Raw genomic sequence first — 16,736 nt, 5'->3', positions numbered from 1 at the left:
TGCTGCTTTCGGATGAAATGTTCTGAATATCTATGTTAAGTCCCTCTCATCCAGTGTGTCATTCAGAGCTGTTGTTTGCTTGTTGATTTTCTGTTTAGATGATCTGTCCTTTGCTATAAGTGGAGTGTTGAAGTCTCCTACGATCATGGTATTGTTATCAATGAGTTTGTTTATGTTTGTGATTAATTGATTTATATATTTGGGTGCTTTCACATTGGGGACATAAATATTTACAACTGTTAGTTCTTCTTGATGGATAGACCCCTTAGTTATGATATAGTGCCCTTTATTTCTTGTTACAATCTTTGTTTTAAAATCTAGTTTGTCTAATATAAGTATGGATACTCCAGCTTTCTTTTGATGTCCGCTAGCATGATAGATTGTTCTCCATCCCCTCACTTTCAATCTGCAGGTATCTCTTTTAGGCAGCATATAGATGGATCTTGGTGTTTGTTTTTTATTTATTTATTTATTTTTATTTTTATCCATTATGATACCATTTGTCTTTTGATAGGGGCATTTAGTCCATTTACATTCAGAGTGATTATTGAAAGATACGAATTTAGCGCCATTGTGTTATCCGTGGATTTCATGTTTGTTGTGATGTTCCCTGGTCCTTTGTAATCTCTGCTGCTGCTTCCCACTCACAGAGTCCTTAGGATCTCTTGCAGGGCTGGTTTAGCAGTTGTGAACTCCTTTAGTTTTTGTTTGTCTGGGAAAGTCTTTATCTCCCCTTCTATTCTGAATGACAGCCTTACTGGATAAAGGATTCTTGCCTGCATATTTTTCCTATTCAGCACATTGAATATTTCCTGTCACTCCCTTCTGGCCTGCCAAGTTTCAGTGGACAGGTCTGCTACTACTGTTATATGTCTACCCTTTTTTGTCCCTAGCTGCTTTCAGAATTCTCTGTCTTTGTATTTTTCCAGTTTCACTATGATATGTCATGGTGTTGACCTGTTTTTGTTGACGTTGAAGGGAGTTCGCTCTGCCTCTTGGACGTAGATGCCTGTTTCCTTCCCCAGATTAGGGAAATTCTCAGCTTTAATTTGTTCAAATAAACCTTTTGCCCCTTTCTCTCACTCTTCTTCTTCTGGGACTCCTGTGGTCCGGATATTGTTTTGTTTTATGGAATCACTTAGTTCTCTAATTCTCCCTTCGTGATCTAGTAATTTTCTCTCCCTCTTTTTTCAGCTTCATCATTTTCCATGATTTTATCTTTTATTTCACATATTCTCTCCTCTGCTTCTTCCGTCCTCACTGTCACTGTATCTAGTTTATTTTGCATCTCAGGTACAGCATTTTTAAATTCATCCTAACTAGTTAGTCTTTGATCTCTGCAGCAAGAGTTTCCCTGGTGTCCTCTATGCTTTTTTTAAGCCAAGCTATTAGTCTTATGACTGTTATTCTAAATTCTTGTTCAGGCATATTGTTTATATCTGTTTTGAGCAATCCTCTGTGATTTCTTCTTGACCTTTCTTTTGGAGAGAATTCCTCCGTTTTGTCATTTTGGCTAAGTTTCTGTCTTTTGCGTGTTTTAAAGCTTGTTATGTGTCCTGCACTTGTGAGTACTACTATATTAAAAAGGCGTCAAACACTGCCCAGGTCCTGGCACTTCAGGAAGTGTTTGTGGAGTGGGTTGAGCACACTCTGTTATTGCGTATTTGGCTGCTCTGTCTCGCTGGTCAGTCCTCTGCAGAGCTCCTCCTTGCTTGAGGTGGTGGAGTGTTTGAACCTTCAAACACGTGTGCTTTGATTTGTTTGTTGAGGTAGACCTTGATCCTGCCAAACTGTCTCCCTCTGCTGTGGAGATCCTTCTGTTACTCTGCAGACTGATTTCCTGGGTGTTCCAAGTGATCTGACCTCCGTACAGCTGTGTTTGAGGGATGAGGAAAATCCTGGTCCCCCTACTTGTTTGCCATCTTAACTCCCTCCTCAATATTATACTCTTAAGTTAGTAGTTGAAACAGGCCCTTTTATCTGAGCAAAAACTATTTACCTGTAAATAGTCTTAGCTGGGACTGTGGGCGGGGGGGATTGTGTTGTTTTTCTTGGTATTCGTTATTTGTTCAGATAAATGAACCTGAAAAATGTTACTTTTTAGTCACCGCTAATGCCACTGTAAGAGAGGTATTTAACATGTAGCAATCTGAATACCATATTCTCTGGACTAAGAATAGATCTCTTGGTAGTTTTAAAGACCACTTTATAAGACCTCTCATGTTGGTTTTTAAAAACATATTTAATAGTGCTCTGCATTATGGGGTGTCTGGGTGACTTGGTTGAGCATCTGACCTTGGCTTAGGTCATGATCTCACGGTTTGTGGGTTCAAGCCCTGCATCAGGCTCTGCGCTGACAGCTCAGAGCCTGGAGCCTGCTTCACAGTCTGTGTGTGTGTCTCTCTCTCTGCCCCTGCTCTACTCGTGCTCTCTCTCTCTCTCTGTCAAAAATAAACATTTTTAAAAAACTTTATAAGATACTCTTGTTGTAAGATGTTTCTGGTCTCCACTGTATTTGGGGGGGAGGAATGGCTAAACTAATGGTTAATTGAGATTGCTCGTCACTATTAAGGCATCTTCACTAAAGGGACCCAAAGAAGGCCTGCATGAGGCATAGACTCTTCGTGGAGCAGGGATTGCATTTCAAACAGGGAAGGTGGCATAAAGTCACAATGATATGTTCAGAAGGAACTCCCCATGTATGGTGTTCCCAAAGTGCAGAATGATAATATATGAGATTGTTTTCGGTGGAGTACATATAAATACATTTAAAATAAGAAATATTTATCTTTATGTCTTCCTTATCCATACCACAAGTGATACCAGTGGTCTGTTTACAGCGGTTAGAGATGTAAAGAAATACTGAGTAAGTAACATTTCACCTGGCATATGGGTTTGGCAAAAATCAGGACAGTTGCAGTGGATGACTGGAGGGTAGGAAACATTTGCCCTGTAGGACCTGTTGAAAAGAGTACTTGTTATTTATCTCAAAAAATTGACTTAAGTCAAATTTTGTACTATTTCCAGTTGATGCGTATTATACTTTAACAGGTGACTGGGTTCAGCATGATCAGAATCAGAACATTTCGAAAAGCAGCACAAGTGGTAAGTACTAGTTAACTGGACATTAAACGAGTTTTAATCTATTCCTTTATTCCTTCTACCTACTAGAATTTTTATTTTACTGTGCAAATGTGGCTTCATTATCTGCTGGGGCACCTGGGGGCTCAGTCAGTTAAGTGTCTGACTCTTAATCTTGGCTCTGGTCATGATCTCACAGTTTGGTTCGTGAGTTCGAGCCCCACATCGGGTTCTTCACTGACGGTTTGGAGCCTGCTTGGGATTCTCTCTTTCTCTCCCTCTCTCTCTGCCCCTCCCCTGCTTTCTCTCTCTCAAAAATAAACTATAAAAAAATTTTTTATAAAAAGATCTAAGTGTTCTGTAATTCTCTTAATCATCTGAACAAACTTTGAATTCATTCTCAATTTGTTCGTACCTGGATGATGATTTTTTTTTAAAATCCAGATTAAGGGTGGGTAGAAAATAATATAAGGAAAGCAAATTTGTTGATTTTTTTTTTAAGGTAACAGGCGGCGAAAAATGAATAGCAGCTTATCTGATGAGGAAGTCTATGACAAAAGAATGAAGCAGGTTGATACTTCAGGTTTGTAAAAATGTCATCAGTGGCTGTAAATTATTTTCCCTGCTTCCCCCCGTTAATATTTATCCAAGCCCGTGCTGTTGGGCCAGTCTTCTGGAGCCACATTAGTTGAGCCTGCCCTCCCAGATATCTTCCCTCTGTGTCCCAACTCCTCCTCAGGCCCGGATAAGGGTCCTCCTGGGTCTGCCCCACCCTGTTTCCAGCTTGAGTCCCCACTCCACCCCTTCACTCACTCTAAATAGAAGGGGGCACCAGGGGGAGCTCCCTTACAGTCTATAAGGATAGGGGCCATGAACTGTCCATCTTTACATTTTCTGTAGCAGTGACCATGGAGCCATCTATGTAGAAGATCATGGATGCTGATTGAATGAATAAAATTGTGAATGTCCGTGTATGCCTTCATTGGTGTCATGGTCACTAGCTACATCTGGGGAAAAGAGCCTCCAGCTCAATTATTGGAGGCGAGTCTCAATTTCTTCCAAATAAATGGCATAGACCAAGGCTTGATCATTGTGAAAATACAATAGATACTGAAAATGTCTAACAACAGTACTCCAAGGCACCAGAAGATGGAGTATGTAGCTCAAAATTCAAGCCCAGGCAGAATTTACAAACCTAAGTTTAAAAACAGACTCAAATTATATGAGACTCAAGGTCTCAAGGCTTCAAGGGCCTCATATAACTCCCTAAATTAGCTGTTTCTTCAGAATACCTTTTCTTTTACTATTATTGTAAGATATGAATCTCTGAAAGCAGATAAGCCCTCTATAAAGTGATGTAAGATTCTCTCTACTTTCTAGAGCAGGAGACTGTGAGGACGACATGTGGATGCCTTTACTGTATATCACTACAGAAACGCATATTGTTTTTGCTAAGTAAACAGCAAAATAAATGAGGTTCTAGAATTACTTTTAAAACATAACTGGAATATAATTTTTTCTAGTTTTATTGAGATATAATTGAAAAATAAAATTGTTTATATAATGTGATGACTTGATCTACTTACACATTGTAAAATATTTACCAATAAAGTCAAGTAACACATCCATCCCCTCACTTTTTTTTTTTTTTTGGTGGTGATGGTACATAAGATCTACTCTCAGCAAATTCCAAGTATATACAACATAGTATTATTAACTGTAGTCACCATGCGGTACATTAGATCCTCAGACCGTATTCATCTTATAACGGGGCCACACTTTTATATTAAATTGATATATAGGAAAAGTTTCTCTAGTTACATGCAGTTACTTTTGGCTATTTAAAATGAGCTCCGATAGCAAGCAGCTAGAAATAGAAATAAAATTATTAAATGCCACCTAGAAAGATTAAGGATTTCCAACCTTTTTGGAGTTGACAGTGTGGTGTCTAAATAAGTTAATAAAGGGGCGCGTGGGTGGCTCATTCAGTTAAGCGTCCGACTTCGGCTCAGGTCATGATCTCACGGTCCCTGAGTTTGAGCCCCGCATCAGGCTCTGTGCTGACAGCTCAGAACCTGGAGCCTGTTTCAGATTCTTCTTCTCTCTCTGACCCTCCCCCATTCATGCTCTGTCTGTCTCTGTCTCAAAAATAAATAAACGTTAAAAATTTTTTTTTAAATAAAAAAAATAAGTTAATAAAGATTTACTTCTGTTAAGGTATTTTCACAACATTCTTTGAGATACTGAGTCACTGTCCTGGTAGTTTTAGACTCAGTGCATCAGTGTGATGCTTTTTAAATATAGCCAGTACTCAGTCTTAATAGAATCACCTTGTGGTCTTGTTAAAATTTAGGTTCGGGATCGGAAGCAATAAGTTTTATGATGGTCCTGACAACTGGCAGTTTTCATAGGCTGCCTGTGCAGCTTTCATTGCTGCTGCTGTTGAGAGCTGGGAGCAGGGTACCACATCTCAAGAAACCACTAGAGAGCGCGGGCCATTGTTTAGACGTTTTCTTCAATCTGGAAGGGATCTGTGAAGTGGGGAAGGGTTAGTACAGAGATTAGATTCATATTAGTAAATTGTTGGCTGTAGAGTTCTGTGATCCTGAAGAAGGGGCAGAAAGTATTCTGCCTGTCACTCCCTTCTAATTTTGCCTCCAGTATTTTGTAATGCCTTTATGATCCTTGACTGAATCTAGGCAACCAGTGAGCTTTGCAACACTATTGTGCAACTAACTACAAAACATAAAAGTAGCAAATCTAGATTAGTGATAGGGCTAATATTTTTCATGGGGCCAGTAGTTTACGTTGGCAAACACATGTCCCTCCAAGATTATGATTCTGTTTCATAGAGATTAATAGACATTACAGACCATCTCATGACTTTTCTGTAAGTTGTGCTTTTTTCCATAATGCCAGGAGATGGCGTAATAGAAATTGGGATTCAGATGTCTTGCTGTGTCTTTAGTGACCACTAAGATAGCATTTATATGTGGCACTAACATTCAGGTAAAGGCACGAGCTGGGCGAGGGCAAAACTATGTATTTTTCTTTTTGAGCCATATAAATTATTTTTGGTGTCCGATCTTTTTATTCCAACCCAATCTGTGCTGCTTTGTAAAACAGCTTCATTCCCTGAATTACTGAATTAACATTGTGAACGTTGTACCCTGGTTTAATGTTATTATATGAAATAGTTCCCTTTAGTCCATATAATAGTTTGGAAAGGAGAGAGTTTTTGACACTTAAATATATTTTGAAGTTACAAATCACAGATATAAGGAGAATGCATTTTCATTATAAATTGCTATAAATGATGTGTTGAGAGCAACTGCAGACTTCCTTGTCTGCTTTTAGACGGAGCGAAGACCAGAAACCTGCTAACAGACACACAGCTGATTATCCTTGCTGCGAAGTTGGGGAAGGAGTGGATGAAAATGGCCATTGCCAACTTGGAGTTGGAGAGGAGCGATATTGAAGATATCCAGGAGAAGAAAGAAGATGTTACGATCTATAACTTTAGGGTGCTGAAGAAGTGGCAAGAAAAGGAGCAGAGTAATGCCACAGCCCAGAATTTATACAACTGCTTGAAAAGCATCTCCGTTGAAGTCCAAGAAGTGCTGAAAGGTGAGCAAGAAATTCTCTTAGTCGTTTTACTTCGAATCAAGCTCTGTCTTTCAAAGAGCCAGTTTCTATGATAGAATGTGTTGCTTGCTTATTTGTGAGCTTGGATTCAGAGAATTATGTTAATGTAGGGTAAGCACGTGGGCTGCCACAATCTAAGTAAAGGTGAGTGGTTTGTGTGTGGGATCAGAGGAACGGTTGAGATCCCATCTCAAGTGCTGGCTGGCTTTGTGACGGAGCAAATGCTCAACCTAACTTTAAGCCTCTCTGTTCCGCTTTGGCAGATGGATGCAAAAACCCCTGTGTCCTAAGTTTATTGTGAGAATGAGAAAAGATAATGCGTGGAAAGCTCCAGGCAGGTAGTAAGGCTCTCTAAGGGGTAGTTAAAAATGTCATTATGGTACTTGAGACATTCAGCTTTCTAGGCCTCCCGTGGCACTGAAGCAGTGCCGGGGGAGGCCACTGGGTGGCACCAGTGAACCTCAAGTGGCAAAAGTGGAGCCCAGAGGAGGGCTCAAGTTTCTAGTCTCAATCCAGAAAACTGTAGGTTCCTTCCTTTGTGTGTAAGCTCGTCTTTTTTTGTGTGTATGGTTTGATCTAGCACATCAGTGAAACCAACTGTAAACTTTATTATACATTCTTACCATAGTTCACAAATGTAGTGTTACTTCTCAAAAGCCTCAGTAAGTCAGAGAGAGGTTTTTATTTGGAATTCTAGTTGGACTTTTTATTCCAAAAAGAATGTAAAAATGTGTATATGCCCCACAGGTTTGTATGAAAAGTAAAATCACTCTGTGATCACTCAGAATGCTTTTGAGATCTTGTGGGCATATCTCCCCTGTAGATTTTGGGTGCAGAAGCCTCAAGTAAATAGAATATCTAGTTTTAGTGCCAATTTTTCATTCATATTCCTGGAAATGTTGAAATTTTGTAAATTACTAAGGCTTACATGTGGAAATCTGCTTATTTGCATATAGACGCTTCTGCCTATTGACAATAATGGCCTCTGTGCTATGATAACCAAATAATCAGAGCCTCTTCTATCAAAACAACCTTGAAAAAAATGTCTCTCACAAACTCTATATAATGGGTTATTTTGTTTTCTGTTTGTGTCTGCTCCTGATCTCACTAGACACTTGACTTGTTGATATGTTAGAACCATAAAGGGGTTTGTGAAATTTTTTTTTAGCCTTGAAAAAAATCATGAAAGCTAGCTTATTAGTCCAATTCCCTCATTAAATAGGAAAACAAAATTCTTCTGTGAGTTAAAAAAAAACAAGCAAAAAAAAAGCAAAATTTACCAATATTTTGTGCCGTTTGTGGCCAGAAATTGGTGGAATTTTGTATTTTTATCAGGATGTTTTAGCATCTTGCAACTAGTCTTTAAATTACAGTGGCTTATCTTCAGCTCAGGAAAACCCAGCCACTTGGAGAAGTTCCTTTTTGAAATGGATGGGTGATTTTTCTCTAAAAGCATGCCTCTGTCTTCCCCTAACAGTGAATCCCTGAATTTGTTTGTGTTCTCTCTTTTGTTAGGTTTCTTACAGGAAAGGTGAAGTTTGGAAGATGGACTGAAAAAGAAAGCCTCAGGAACTTTTACCTGTAAAGACCAACTTCAACTGGTAATTGGGTATGGACTTAATGAGATCTTGAACTTCACAGTCTGTGGAGGCAGCTCCTTTCACTGGGGGCCATTCTGCAGCTCGCATTATTCAGGGGTAGAGAAAATGTAAAATATTTGGAAAACTTAAAAAACCTCTAGATTTAAAAAAATTTTTTGCACCTCCTACTCACACCATCCTGCCCTGCTTCCCCACCCAACATCTGTCCTTAACAAAGGTGCTTAAAAGGACTCAGTCAGGTGAGAAATGTGGTAATTTTCCTTTTGGAGTCTGTGAACTATGAAATTCATATCAAGTATTTGAAACCTTTTTAGCAACTCAGTGGTAGTGTGCTTAAACTTGCGCCAATGTAGTTGAGCTTTTCTCATACTGACATTAATAATGAGAGATACCTTCCTGTTCTTTTAGCCCCCACTCAGGCATACATGCCCCTGGGTACAATGTATCTTTTTATGTGGGATGATTTCTATAGATCACATTACCAACCTGTCTGGCTAGTGGTCTGTTAAACCGTTAAACCAATCGTGTTACCTTGTCCTTGAGTGATGAGAAAGGAATATAATCCAGTCCCCATCCCATGTTGAGGTGCACGCTCAGAGGTGATCTCATCTCAGTGGGGAAGTTCAACTGGATGGATGGTCAGAGAGTCCCTTCAAATTTCATTAACCTTCCAAAAATCATAAGGCTAAGCACTACATTTCTTGACTCTCAGCCTGGAATCGTTTACTTTCTGGTGGGGGGAGAGATGCTACTCAGAAATAGCCAGAGCAGGACCAAGGGAAAAATGTCATGTCTTCTTGAAGAAGACTTGCCCCAGGGAATAATGAGCCACATTGGCTCTTGTTAATTGGTGAAATGGTTTTTTGGGTATGTATAGATATTGTCACTCTCCTAGAATCATGCACGTGGCGATTAACATTTCGGATATGTTTTGTTAACTTATTTGAACTAACTATAAATTACCATTGGTCTTCTGTAGGAATTAGCTGGAGAATAAAATAAATCTCAATGAATTAATCAGAGAAATACACTTTAACTATTGTTTTGCCTGTGAAGAACAAATTCACTTTATAGGGATGAACATATTTTTAATTGTCAGGGATCCTGTGGAATTCAAGTCAGTGTCACTTTATGAGTTTTTTTTTAAATTGTACTATACACTAGGAAACACATGGAGTTTTAACATTCAGGAATGTAAAATACTTAAAGGACTTGAATTTTTAAATGTTCATTATTTTTTATAAGTTTTCCGAAGAAACACATAATTCCAGAGGTGCTTTGTATGTAAGCCGGTTTCCTAACAATTTTTCATAGTATGAATGAAAGGAAGAAAAATAAATCTGCATTTGTACAGTACTAATATGTGTCCTTTGTATTGTTATTTACTTATCAATTATTTTTTAAAGCATCTTATTTCTTGATTTCTGTTACCTTGGCCATTTGGGCATTAGTGGGTTTTGTTCCCAGCTCTCCACGTCATGGACGGGGGCTGAGTGTAAAGCAGGGCAGGCTGGTTCACCCAGGAGTTGGCGGAAATTTGGAAGAACCTGCTCATCCCCTCGTGCCCTTAACTGTCCTCACTCCAGGAATGACTGAGTGTATGACTACATCCCTCCGCATCTTGTTATTGGAAGGTGCATTTTTATTTTAAAACGAGGTGGGTTCCTCTTAGTTCTTCACATGTGCATCTCTCTAAAGGGGTTTTCCTGCACATTTGAGGCTCATTTTTTAATGTTATTGAATTGCTTTAGGGGCAAATTTTCCTCCCCTGCATTGTCATGTGGAAACACATTTTCACTCCATTTCCTGAAGAGGACATCATATTTGCTGATAAGGTGTCCTCGGTGAGGCCGTTGGCCCAGCCCTTTGCCTGTTACTGGAAGTCCTTCTTGAGGTAAAGCAGCATACTGCTTGCTGGAGGGTGTGATCCCAACTGGGTGACCAGGGATTTACTGCCGGGATTGTGTCTTTTCCAGCCCACATCCCGAGGTTTGAGTGTTTACAATAAGGGCTCTGTAAGCTGCTGATATTAACACAGAGGCCCTGGGGTTTATTTCTGAGCATGGGGTTCTGAGGTTTTTCCTCAGGTCCTGGGGACCTCCAGCTCTGCCCTGAAGCCTGCTGGAGGATTTAGATCCAGTCTTTTCCAGGGTGATGTAGATTCCTGGTTAGACAAGACAGCCTGGAGTTAGTCAGACATCTTTATCCTGTGGCCGTCCACTCCTGCTGTCTGCTGGAACCTCTAGCTTGCGTTCAGTTTTAGATTAGGGTATGCTCTGTGCATTTATAGGACCGTTTTATGTTCAAGCAAGTTGGGAAGTCTAAGAGATGGTTTTGTTACTTAATAAAAACTTAACTGCAGGCAGGACTTGGACTAGTTTGGTGAGTTTTTAACTTTCCCTGATCTATAGAGGTCATTTGTGAGATCTTATCTGTAACCTGCATCGATAAAGCATTCAGAAGTGGAGTTTCTCCAGGAGGGGTTTACCAAGGGATTTGGAGGGGGTGTTGAGGAGCCTGGCTGGACCTGTGGCCCACTCCTGTCAGGGGCAGTGTGAGAACCAGCCGATGAGATGATTGCCTGGGCCTCTTGGAACTACCATTGACGGGTTTGTGTGGAAGTCACGTGCAAGGGGAAGTAGACCACTCTTTGGTTCACCAGTGTGAAGTGTTGGCATATGGCTTCTAATGGATAGTGACCACATCATGCCAAACCATAGATACGTGAATTGCATAAATCAACAGGCTTATGAATTTTGGATTTTTCCCCAGTCTAAGCATGTACGATTGTCTTGAACCAAGCAAACATATGCATTTTATAATTAAAGGAGAAAAAAAAATTTTTGGTAATTGGAAATGCTATGATTTTTAAAGACAGAAGACTTTCTCTTTATTCCTAGATTAGCAAAAGAAATGAGAAACATATGGGAACCCATGAAGATTGGCCATTCTCTCTCTTTCTACCACTTTTAAGTGCCTGGGCCTGAGAACATATAGACATGAGTAACGTGACATTTTCCATACTTGAGGTTTGCATGGTATAGTGAGGGGAAGCGAAGATACATAAATAACCCTGGTGATGTTTGTATGGTTATGACAACGATGTCCCTTGACTCACTGGGCCCTTAATATAACCAAAGGCAAAGGGTACAACGGTTGCACAGGCTGGAACCAGGCCTCCTGGTGTTAAATCACAACGCCTGCCACTTACTCATCATGCGGGATTATATGGTTTCTTACCTTAGTTTCCTCGTCTATAAAAAGGGGAAGGTAGGGGGCGCCTGGATGGCCCAGTCGGTTAAGTGTCTGACTTCGGCTCAGGTCATGATATCGCAGTGGTGAGTTCGAGCCCCGCATTGGGCTCTGTGCTGACAGCTCACAGCCTGGAGCCTGTTTCAGATTCTGTGTCTCCCTCTCTCTCTGACCCTCCCCCGTTCATGCTCTCTCTTTGTCTCAAAAATAAATAAACGTTAAAAAAATGTAAAAAATAAAAATAAAAAAGATAAAAAGGGGAAGGTAGGGATGCCTGGGTGTCTCAGTCAGTTAAGTGTCTGACTTCAGCTTGGGTCATGATCTCATGGTTTGTGAGTTCGAGCCTTGAGTTGGGGTCTGTGCAGGCAGCACAAAGCCTGCTAGGGATTCTCTCTTTTCCTCTCTCTCTCTCTCTCTCTCTCTGCCCCTTCCCCACTTGCACTCCCTCTCTCAAAATAAGTAAATAAACTTTTAAAAAAAAGGGTTGGGGGGCAGATAGTAGTTTCTCCTTGTAGGATTATTGGGGGAATTTTATACATTTTGTGGTAAACACTTAGAAACACACCTGGCATTTAGTTAGCACCCAGAAAGCATTAATATTGCTTCTTAAAAAGGTTACATGAATATATTGGCTCTGATGTTATACTGATGTCCTAATTCACATTCATATATTTAAGTAAGCTCTGTGCCCAAAATGGGGCTTGAACTTATGACCCTGAGATCAAGAGTTGCATGCTCTACTGACTGCACCAACCATATGCTTCTCCACATTTGTATTTTTAATACCATATTGAAAGATAACATAAATACAACTAGAGTTTTTGACTTGTTCTCACCAAATACATTTCAACCAAAAAAATGGATACAAATCAATTTTTGAAAATGTGGTTGGTTTTTTTTTTTTTTTTTTATTTAAAATAGATTTCTCGGTCAGCTCAGACTGTTACACCAAAATACCACAGACTGGGTGGCTTCAACAGCAGACATTCATTTCTCACAGTTCTGGAGGCTGGGAAGTTTGAGATCAGGATGCCGGCAGATTTGGTATCTGGTGAGGGCTCTCATCCTGCTTTGTACACAGCCACCCGTCACTGTGTCCTCATGTGGGGGTCAGAGGGTCTCTCCCAGTCTCTTTTTTCTTTAATTAAAATTTTTTATTAATTTTTTTATGGATTGATTTTGAGAGGGAGAGAGAGAGAGAGAGAGCACATGTGCATGCAAGTGGGGGAAGGGGCAGGGAGAGGGAGAGACTCCCAAGAAAGCTCCCTGCTGTCAGCACAGAGCCTCACACGAGGCTTGATCCCACTAACTATGAGACCATTACCTCTGCCAAAAGCAAGAGTCAGATGCTTAACCAACTGAGCCACCAAGGCACTCCTCTTCCAGTCTCTTCTTACAAAGGCACTAATCCCATCATCAGGGCTCCATGCTCCTGACCTAATTCACCTCCTAATGCCTCATCTCTAAATATCATTGCATTGGGGAGCAGGGCTTCAACATAGGATTTTTAAGGGGACACAAACATTCAGTCTGTGGCGATATTGTAACGTATTTTGTCTTAAACTAGGAAGCCACATTATGCTAGCTAGAACCGTATGTTTAGTCTTCAAACAAGGACAACACCTGAATGGTTTGTTCAGGGTGTTATGGCAGAGGGCTCACCGTTTCTGTCAGTGCTGGGCCCCAGACAAAGCTGTTCTTTCTTCCCTTTCTGTCCCTATGTTTTCTTTCCTCATTAGGGTATCTAAGGTCCTTTTGCATCACTTGAGCTGTCCAAGACAACCCTTGGACGTCTGGCCAGACTGCTTCCCCAGAACTGTTCCCTTTTCCTAAAGCTCTGGGCCCTCAGTGGGACAGCTGTCAGCTGTTTTTCGTGTTCATTCTCTGATTAAGTCATTCTCAGGTGTGAGAAACACTTTCACTGTTTGTTTATTTTCTTTTAAAAATAATTTGTTAATCAAATGAATCTCTAACAGACTAGGACTGGGAAATATTTTTAGTGGGGGAACCTCGGTCTTTTTCTTTTTTTCTTTTTTTTTTAATGTTTATTTTTGAGGGGAGGGAGGGGCACAGAGAGAGGGAGACACAGAATCTGAAGCAGGCTCCAGGCTCTGAGCTGTCAGCACAGAGCCCAACACAAGGCTCGAACCCATGAACTGTGAGATCATGACCTGAGCTGAAGTTGGATGCTTAACCGACTGAGCCACCCAGTTGCCCCTTTTTAAATTTTTTTTTAATGTTTATTTATTTTTGAGAGAGGAACCTTGGTCTTAAGTTACTTTGCTCCCCATCCTTTGTTGTGTGAAGGCAGGGACTTGCCCCAGACACCTGGCACACGCCTGTGATAATGCTGCATGGGGACAGGGCATCGTTGAAATCTTTAAACAACCTTCACACTTCGAAAAAATTGACAGTGAGCATTGACTAGACGCCAGCACTGTCCTGTGCCATTTAATCCTCACAACAGCACTAAAATAGGGGCTACGGTTTTCTGACTTTCACAGATAAGAAAACAGTAGCAAAAGAGAGTTTAACCGATTTGGCCCCGTCACCAAGCCCAAAGACTAATAATTTTCAAAAATGGCTCATATTTATGGTCAGGTGCAGTGCCAGTGCTTTGCATGAGCTGTTCCATTTAACCTTCACTTTGATCCTCTGAGGTAGTTCCTACCATCACCTTCACTTCATAGAAGAGGAAACAGGAGAGGTTAAAACAACTTGGTCATGTTATACAACTTGTAAATTGTAGGCCCAGGCTTAAAAGAAAAGAGGAAAACTAACCATGTAATAAAGAAAGGAATTAGTTGTGAAGGGGTTTCTTGGGTCAGTCTTGTTTTGTTTTGTTTTTTTAATGTTTATTTATTTTTGAGAGAGAAAGACCACAAGTGGGGGAGGAACAGAGAGAGGGAGGGAGACACAGAGTTCGAAGCAGGCTCCAGGCTACGAGCTGTCAGCACAGAGCCCAACACGGGGCTCGAATCACAAAATGTGAGATCATGACCTGAGCCGAAGTCGGATGCTCAAGTGACCGAGCTACCCAGGTGCCCCAAGGGCCAGTCATGTTTTTGAAGCATATGTCATGGTAATTTCTAGAACCAAAGTAGGGCTCAGTTGGTTGAGCGTCTGACTTTTGATTTCAGCTCAGGTCATGATCCCACAGTCGTGGGATACAGCCCCGAGTTGGGCTCCATTAGGAGATGGCTTAAGATTTTTTTTTTCTTTCTTCCCCTCTCCCTCTGCCCCCCTCCTCCATTCACACTCTCTCTAAAAAATAAATAAAATTTTAAAAAAGAACCAAAGTAACACCTGTATTCCTCTGTACTCATCCTGTCCACAGATGGACGATCTGCTTGCCTCTCCTTGTTTCTGGGCACAGACAACCGGCCAGACAACAGACAAGTCGCCATTCCAAGTGAGGGATGGCAGCAAGTCTATGGCTCCAACCCCATCAAGCCCTCGAGCTCTTCTAAGCGTAATCAAAGCTGCTGAAACCCCAAACCCAACACTTAAAGGCAAGAAATTCCTGTTTGTGAATCCCTTGAAGGTCATTCAAATTTGTGGAGGAATCCCTAAAGAAAAGAGGAGATGTATCGGGATCTAGTTTCTGATGGTTTCTATTTAATTGTGTATCAAGGGGGGTGAGAGTCTGAACAAATGAGTCAGTTTGCCACACAAATGAGGACCTGGGGTGGCCAATACACATCCCCTCTTGGTCCACAGGGATACCAGTTAGGATGTGGTGAACAGGAGTCACGTGAGGAAGGGGGCGGGGCACACCAAATCTTTCCTTTCCTATGGCCTTTTTATATTAAGGGGGAAGACGATTATCAGAGTACTAAAATTACATGGTATTCTGCCAGGTGAATCTTTTAAAATTCACATGGTTTAGAGAATTAAAAAGATGGAATTTAATATTTGGATCATTAAGAGCACATCTCTTAAGCCAAAGAGAGGCAATTATCCATGTGGTTCAGGCAGAAGTTCTATATAATTTAAAGCAAATGGAGAGTTTTTCTCATTGTAATTTAGAAACAGCTTCCCCTGAGGGCCCAAAGTGTCACAAAAATTAGAATAATTTAACTAGAAGGACTCTTAATGATGTTTTTCCCAGTTGGAGGATATTATTATGTATTTGTCTAATGCACAGCATGTTATGGTTAACAGGGAAAAAACATTTTTATGTATTTTACTTTCAGATGTAGATGCTGAACAAAATATACTCTTAAAAACCATAACTCATTCGATGGCCTTAGTATTAGAGCATATCTAGTCTAATGAGTCTCCCTTTAAGAAATTGGGGGAAGAGGTGCCTGGGTGGCTTAGTCAGTTAAGTGGCTGACTCTTGGTTTTGGCTCAGGTCATGATCTCACAGTTCATGGGATCGAGACCCGCTGTTAGTGCAGAGCCTGTTTGGGATTCTCTGTCCCTCTCTCTCTCTCGAAATAAATAAATAAACTTAGGAAAAATAAAATAAAATAAAATAAGAGATTAGAGAAACTAGGACATGGGTAAGAACATTGTGGCATTCTTTCTAAGGGAATTTTGTTCACATTTCATTGGAGTTTTTAGTTTTCCCACAACATGTATTTTAACACTTAAAATATTCCAATTACATTAGAAAAATATGAGAATTACTTTATTCAATCATTTTATTTTTAGAAAATAAGGTCTTTCTCAAATCCATTGGATAATAAATATTTTAATAAATATAACATAAATAAATATAAGTTAGCTCACATGCTTTCATGAACACAAAATTATATAAATAAGTATTTTAAAATAAATTATGCTTGGGTGTTTGTGTCTACAAACACTTAGGTACAGAAATAGCTTATAAATTCTTGCTTTTCTATTAAAGGGAAAAGAAAAACATGTTCAAGGAAGGACATTTTCCCTCTTTAGCAATTAGCTCATGAAAACTTAAAAACAACTTATCCCTCCCTAGTAAATGTGAAATAGACTTGGTCAAAGGCATCATGTGGACATAACAGTCATATCTTTCAAATTTTGGGTGGCAACTAATGTAAACAAGCATGAGAATTATTGTACTAGCTTAAGGAGGACCAGGTCAAGCCACCCACTCCCTGGTTCTTAACCCACATCCTGTGAAATATATATATATATATATATATATATATATATATATATACACACACA

General features: G+C 40.2%; 1 protein-coding gene across 1 annotated transcript in view; it reads left to right on the top strand.

The window, feature by feature from the left end:
- Positions 1-9,700, top strand: part of LOC124527162 (uncharacterized) — a 44,573-nt gene extending 34,873 nt beyond the window's left edge. The window contains exons 14-17 of the mRNA XM_047100412.1: positions 3,052-3,105; positions 3,584-3,664; positions 6,439-6,708; positions 8,242-9,700. Coding sequence (XP_046956368.1) covers positions 3,052-3,105; positions 3,584-3,664; positions 6,439-6,708; positions 8,242-8,261 — 425 coding nt within the window. The 3' untranslated portion in view covers positions 8,262-9,700. The remainder of the gene's footprint in view (positions 1-3,051; positions 3,106-3,583; positions 3,665-6,438; positions 6,709-8,241) is intronic.
- The last annotated feature ends 7,036 nt before the right edge of the window (positions 9,701-16,736 follow it).

Source organism: Lynx rufus, unplaced genomic scaffold (genome assembly GCF_022079265.1).
Source record: "Lynx rufus isolate CCGP_SWC_20201006 ecotype Redwood Valley unplaced genomic scaffold, mLynRuf1.p SCAF_5, whole genome shotgun sequence".
NCBI lineage: Eukaryota > Metazoa > Chordata > Mammalia > Carnivora > Felidae > Lynx > Lynx rufus.
The sequence above is the reverse complement of the archived record's forward strand: the minus strand, read 5'-3'. Positions and strand labels throughout refer to the sequence as shown.